The sequence below is a fragment of the Sinocyclocheilus anshuiensis genome, unplaced genomic scaffold (genome assembly GCF_001515605.1).
Source record: "Sinocyclocheilus anshuiensis isolate Anshui unplaced genomic scaffold, SAMN03320099.WGS_v1.1 scaffold566, whole genome shotgun sequence".
Taxonomy (NCBI): Eukaryota; Metazoa; Chordata; class Actinopteri; order Cypriniformes; family Cyprinidae; genus Sinocyclocheilus; species Sinocyclocheilus anshuiensis.
The window spans coordinates 215,676-223,054 of NW_015542410.1; the positions used below are offsets into that span (position 1 = coordinate 215,676).

The following is a 7,379-nucleotide window of genomic DNA, read 5'->3' on the forward strand; positions in this document are numbered from 1 at the left end:
ATTAAAAGGATGCACAGACTAATTGTCAGCTATATATTATATTTTATATTAAAACAATATATAATAAACAAAAGGGTGCACAGGAATTGTCTGTTAGCAAAGCAAATTTTATTAATGTATTTATAGATGTTTATTTAAGGCATATATAATTGAAAATTACTCGGTGCGCTTTTATTTTTAGACCTAATAAAATATATAATTGTAAATTATATATAAACAATCAATAAACAATTAAAAAATGTGTCATAAACAGTCAAAAGGATTTACAACAAATTTTTCTATAGATAGATAAATATTGCATTGTTTATTTATGTAAATGTCAAAAGAAAGGTTTATAGAAAGGTTTAAAGCAGATACATTTAAAAACATCTCTGAGAAGATTTTGGCCTGCTGTGATTTAAGGTGTTAAGCTGTCGTTTAGACAGGTTGACTTCTTACCCTCCATCTGCGCTATCATTTCATTGTCAGTTTAAGCACGCAAGCATTATGGCTCATCTAGTTTTAAGCATTTATCAAAAGGGCTATTTAATTTCCCCAGTTCTTTAAACTGCACCTTTAATTGCATGTAAGGTAATAATGATATGATGTCATTGATCATCTTGATCTTACTTTGCATTAATGCTTAATTGTGTCTCTCCATTTTGTCTAGCCTGCGATTGACTTCTTCTCCAATGAAGTGATGATTCACCCCGTCACCAACAGACCACAGGACAAGCGGAGCTTTATTCCTTCGCTTATCGAGAAAGAGAAGGCAAGTTCATCTGTCCTTGTCACACCTTACGTTTATAAAGTGTATATTTACTGTGAATCAGGAAACGGCATGAGAATAGTCATGTTTCGTCTCCTAACTGCTCCCAGCTGTGCTGCGTTACAAATAATGATTCCCACATAGTTTTTAAAGTGGAAAGAGGTCTAAAACGCCGGCATAATGGGGATCTGAAACAGAACACTGAAAGAAATCAGACCTGCAAACGTTTCAGTAAAAAAAATGAGATATTCCGGCTGATTCCGGTCACTATATACAATGTGTTTAATGCAGTAAACTGGCGACGTGTGCAGCGAGTGTTTTGAGTAATGATCGAACACATGTGCTCTCAATCATGACAATGATGTGTTACTGTGTGTGTTTTTCTCTCTGCTGTACCGTCACTGCATCCATCTCTCTCTCTTAGGTCGGGAAGTTGGTCCATGCCATAAAAATGGGTTGGATCAAACCACGCAGACCCAAAGAAACCACCCCGCAATACTACGACCTGTGGGCCAAGGAGGACCCCAACAGCATCCTGGGACGCCACAAAATGCACGTCCCAGCACCCAAGATGAAGCTTCCTGGTCATGAGGAGTCTTACAACCCTCCTCCAGAATACCTGCTGTCAGAGGAAGAGGTGCGTTCACCTGTCAAAATGTCATTATTTACTCATTCTCATGTCACACATGCTGTCATTTTTTATGCAGAGCTTTTCCATGCTGCAACTTAAAAAAAAACAAAAAAAAACATAAAATGCATACAGTGACATTGAACCTGGTCTAAAAGCAACTTTTTTAACATTTCTGTTTTTGTAATCAATAAATATGTTGATTTATCTTCAATTAAATAAATTAATAACATGTTAACAAGTAGTCAAATTAATGTTTTTAAAATCTGGTAATATAAGAAATTTGTTATATTTATACCACTTTCTAACACTCAAGAGTATAGTATAGTAATTACAGTATACTGTATATAGTAAAATTCTACTTGCATTAAATGTGGGATTTAATTTAAATATGGTCAATTTGGAGCAAAATTTATTGTGCAATAACAAATGTTTAATTGAAATGTTCATAACTATTTTTAAATCTAAAATTAAAATATTAAAAAAAAAATTATAATTATTATAACTAAAATAATTCTCTCTGTTTCACTGTGCATATGCTGGATTAATGATGTTATTGTCCAAGAACAAATATTTAATTAAAATATATTTAATAAAAAAAGATTTTAAATAATATTTTAAAACTTAAAACTTTATTTAAAAAAATGTATTGATATTTATTAATGAATTTAAATTATTTAGTATTTATTAATTTAATTTATGCTGCCTTTGTTTCACTCCATCTGTTTAATCCACATATGCTAAATTAATTAATTAAATCCAAAAACAAATTGTATTCATTTTATTATAAATAAAAAAATATATATTTTAAATATATACAAAATAATTTATAACTAATAATTATAATTAAAATAATAATTAATTTTAATATTTATTCATGTTAAACTATTATTTCATTTACACTGAATAAATATTTAATTAAAATGTAGTTCTAGATAAGAATATTTAATAACACGCATCTCTGATGCACATTAAAAAGCACACAAAGTGAATATTCCGCGAATAATGATTTAAAGGGGTCATATGATGCGATTTCAAGTTTTCCTTTCTCTTTGGAGTGTTACAAGCTGATTGTGCATAGATAAGATCCCTGAAGTTGCAAAATAATGATCTTTAAAAAAGCATCATATGACCCCTTTAAATTTTGGACTTCACACAATCTATAACATTAATTGAGGAGATATGGAATCGTTATATGCACTGTTTTTATGTTGAGCTCTGGTCTCTATGAACTTAAAAAGCAGCATGTATTCAGTGTATTCAGACATGAGTGTGAGTAAATAAAGGCAGATTCATTCTGAGTGAACTCTTCCTTTAAAATGTCACTGGCTAAACGCTCACATCATTTCACACCTGTGCCTCCAGCTCCATTAGGCCTGTACGATTTGCCTATAAGTCATTTGCGTATGTTTTACATGCTATAGTTAACTCTGTGTGAACACGTGCATCCCCTCTGCAAGTTAATCTTTAAATACAACCAAATTTTGCCCCCAATTTTGCCTGCACCTGTTCTTTAGACCGGCTTTGTCAGAGTTCTCATAACGTTTGCTCTTTGTTGTGTGTGTGTGTGTTTGTTCAGAGACTGGCATGGGAGCAGCAGGACCCCGAGTACAGGAAGCTGAGTTTCCTGCCGCAGAAGTTTGCCTGCCTGCGGGCCGTTCCCGCATACTCGCGCTTCATTCACGAGCAGTTCGAGCGCTGCCTCGACCTGTACCTGTGTCCCCGGCAGCGCAAGATGAGGGTGAGAGACCTCTGCATCCGGTTCTGTACAAATAAACTGTACAGGCAATACTTAAAGATGAAGATGGCTTTTCTGTATGTCACCAAGCAGAATTATGAATTGCAGAATCACCAATAAAAAAAAAAAACTCACAATTATATCCACCTTATTTTTCAATGCAAAAGTAAGCCGTTTTCGGTCAATGTGTGAGACTTCCTGTTCATTATCTGCTGTAGGGAAATAACAAGAAGAATAATAAAGTGCAATAAACGATAAAACTGTTTGCACTTTCAAACCAGTGTGTTCATAATTAAGATAATACATTAAAATAATATGGTAAGACACACCAGTTTGAAATATCAAGCAGCAAAACAAGCTGTTTTGTACAGTTAAAAATAGCTGGAAGCGGATGACACTGGAAGCCAGACACATTAAATGCACAAATGGCTGCGGCAGCTCTTACAGGAAAAAATAAGGTGGATATCTTCAGTTAATTCCTGTCAGGTTAATTTGGTTCTTCAAATAAACATGGGATTTGATATGTATGTCTGGATTTAGTTGTTGTAGTTGATTAGCAATTTACTGGCAATAAGACAGCAATGTGATGACAAATCACATTAAAGAAAAAATTATTAAATAAAATCATAAATGACATTATTTTTCATATACATATAAAAATGTCAATTATTTTATTTAGTAAAAGTAATATTAATGAGTGTTATTACATCATTCACAATTATTTAATATACATTAAAGAAGAAATAGTATAATAAATTATTATAATAATACAATTACTATTATCATAAAGATATCATTGAGCATAATTCATTATATAAAAATGCTATTTCTATATATGAGCAAACGCTGTCAAACGATTAATCATGATTAATCTCATCCAAAATAAAAGTTTTCGTTTTTGTTTACATAATATATGTGTGGACTGTCACTGTGTATATTTATTATGTCTATATAAATACACACACATGCATGTATATATTTAAGAAAAATATGTTACGTTTATATATGAAATATATTTATATATGGTATGCATGTAAATACATGTAAATATTTTCAAAATATATGCTGTATGTGTGTGTATTTATATATACATACTAAATATACACAATACACACATATATTATGTAAATATATATATAATTACTTAGTAAAAGTTTTATACAAAAAAAAATATATTTTTAAATATTATATTGTAACTGGTTTTTAAAGCATTAAAGCAAATAATAAAACCAAGCCTTCATCTAGTAGCATATGACGTTACAGAAGTTAAATGCATTGCAAAAGCTTGTCTTCAAATTAACAAGAATGTTGTCCTGATTTCATCCAGGTGAATGTGAACCCAGAAGACCTGATTCCCAAACTTCCCAAACCCAAAGACCTGCAGCCCTTCCCAACCACCCAGTCTCTGGTACGTCATCTTAAACTGGTCTGGAATCATGTTAACAGCCTGATTGGTATGATGACAGTCAGAGGAGCAGCTTGTAGATCAGATACTCGTGATATTTCTGGCCTAGACTTTATAATGGCAGGACAGTGAGCTCTGATTTTATTGAGACAGGAAACCGTTACTTACTGTACCGCGTGGGTGAAAAAGATCAGAAGGACAATATTTTTGTTTTTGAAATTGTAGACTGGGGCTGTAAAACTGCAGACATGTAACAGGGTTGGTCTGTCATTCTTTTGGACTGGGTTAAAGAAGAACAAAAATGTTAATAAATCTACTAAATATGTTTGGTCTAATATTTAGACTAATGGACTAATGTGAAATAATAGAGTCCCGAACTTGTCCTTGAATGATCTCTCGCTGTCTGCTTTTCTTCTCTGCTGTTTCTGCATGTTGTGTTGATGTTGCTGGTGTTTGTGTCTCTGACAGGTGTACCGTGGACACTCTAGTCTGGTCCGAAGCATCAGCATTTCTCCCAGCGGACAGTGGCTTGTATCCGGTGAGTCCTGTCTTTCCCTGTTCATAATTCACCCTTATCTTAGACAGATATTCCAACTGAAATGTCCAGCACAGGTAGTAGTGATTATCAAGAGATGTCTTAATTGGCAGAGTCACTGTGACCATATATATATATATATATATATATATATATATATGTGTGTGTGTGTCTGTGTGTGTGTGTATATATATATATACACACACACACACACACACACACATATATTGGTCCATTACCACCGCGGTGGTAAAAATCTGCCACCGTCACAACCCTGATATATATATACACACACACATTCATATACATATACGCAGGGCCTAAAATGAACACTCGCCAAGCGCCAAATGCGAGTAAAAATCGGCATTGGCGAGTATATGTAATAGTGTCAGTCTCCAGTTGGCGGGTAAAACTTTTACGAAATATAACAATGCAATGTAGTGAGAACAACAGGCAATTTTTAAAGAGATTCACTGTTTCTGACGTAAGCGAATAAAATAATCTTTTCCGAAGACAAGATCATCGTGATTAGCTGTTCTGTCGTAAGAGACAAGAGCAAATCAAATAATAGGATACAAATGGGCTGATAAGGTCAGAGCAGTGTGATGGCCAGCTTGTCCCTAGACACAGTTTTAATAACGTTTACCTGAGAAGTTATTGCTGCTTCATTTCGGAAGATTAACTTTTCCCTTCTTTATTCTTCATAACCCGAGAATGTGGCGACACATACCTGGGGTTACGCCGCCTAAACGGTGCAGTGAAGTATAGTTTGAAAGGTTGCTCGTTCGGCTGTACACAGACGCTGAGCCGCTTTAGACAGCGCACCAGTAGTGCTTCAATGGACGAGAAAACACACAATTATGTCAAAATACGCGGTTTTGGCGAGTTACCTCGTAAACGTAGTCTTAAATGAGTTGTAAAGTCTTAAATTACCGTAAAGAGTTTGGAGAAAATAGGATATGTGTCAGATCTGCGTCATGTGCATCAGGTTTTAAAGAGACAGCGCTGCTTTTAAAGTAAAACCTGCTGAAGTCTGTCATTGATGTAAATCAAAGAACAAAAGAAAAAGAGAAATCCTTGGACTGTTCTAGTCGCTGATTAACTTTTATAGCTTGAATAATATAGTTTATGTGAAGATTGTTTTAAAATCACTTAAATTAAAAGTTGTTATATATTTCAGAGCCTATTAAATGTTAAAAATAATGGCAATCAATTGTACTGTAATGTTGAATGGCTATAATTAATAGTGAAAATTGAGGGAAAATGCATTTAATAGAGACACCAGTAGCAGTATTGGTATCAATACTTCATTAATAATAGGCTACTTAGTAAAAAGATGCCATTAAAAGCATATTTAAAATATACTATCTTTATGTAATACGCACCACATACGCACTGCAAACAGAGTATGTGTGAAACAGGCGTAACATGATGGCCTGCTCCGTTTGCCGAAAACATGCAAAGGACAAGAATCTCAATGTTTTTTTAGGGACAACAACATCAAGAAAAAGATGAATCAATAAATCTGTTTGTTGTTGTTTTTTCTTGTAAGTAAAGTAAAGGACAAATTAAAAACATTGTAAGTATGTTTAGTCATTGTAGTAGTAATAACTGCCTGTTTTTGCAAAAATTGTTTCATGGCCGGTAAAAAATTTTTTATCACATCACCGGCCATTGGCAGGTGTGGCAAAAAGTTAGTTTTAGGCCCTGGTCTCACATATCCAGATTTTCACATGCATTGATTCTCATTGCAATTTATTCTGGCCAAAAAGAAATGACCTGACCAAGATGTAAAGTATTTACTTTTACATGCCATTCAGGCCAGGTTTATTTGAAAAGGAAAATGCCACAATAATAAATCAGCTGATATATGGAATAGTTCATCCAAAAATGAAGATATCTACTGAAAATATGAAGAAATTTAGCATTACATCACTTGCTTACCAAAGTATCCTCTGCAATTAATGGGTGCTGTCAGAATGATAAGTAAAGTAAAGGACAAATTAAAAACATTGTAAATATGTTGTCATAGTAGTAATGTAGTAGTAATGACTGCCTGTTTTTGCAAAAAGAGTTTCATGGCTGGCAAAAAAATTTTTGGGCCGGTAAATTTTATCACGTCGCCAGCCATTGGCAGGTGTAGCAAAAAGTTAGTTTTAGGCCCTGCATATACATACAGATGTATGTAATACGGATGTGTTATTATTACAATAATTATAGAAATCTAGAGAGAGGGAGACAGTAATTTATAAATAAATAATCAAAGATTTATTTATTACAAATATATTTTATTATTACTATGAATATTTAAAATATTTTATGTAA

The 7,379-nt window shown here is 33.4% G+C and overlaps 1 protein-coding gene across 1 annotated transcript in view; it reads left to right on the forward strand.

Annotated features, from left to right (window-relative positions):
• Window positions 1-7,379, forward strand: part of bop1 (BOP1 ribosomal biogenesis factor) — a 95,458-nt gene that overhangs the window by 68,092 nt on the left and 19,987 nt on the right. Inside the window, exons 6-10 of the mRNA XM_016492613.1 lie at window positions 650-751; window positions 1,173-1,385; window positions 2,956-3,117; window positions 4,442-4,522; window positions 4,988-5,057. Coding sequence (XP_016348099.1) covers window positions 650-751; window positions 1,173-1,385; window positions 2,956-3,117; window positions 4,442-4,522; window positions 4,988-5,057 — 628 coding nt within the window. The remainder of the gene's footprint in view (window positions 1-649; window positions 752-1,172; window positions 1,386-2,955; window positions 3,118-4,441; window positions 4,523-4,987; window positions 5,058-7,379) is intronic.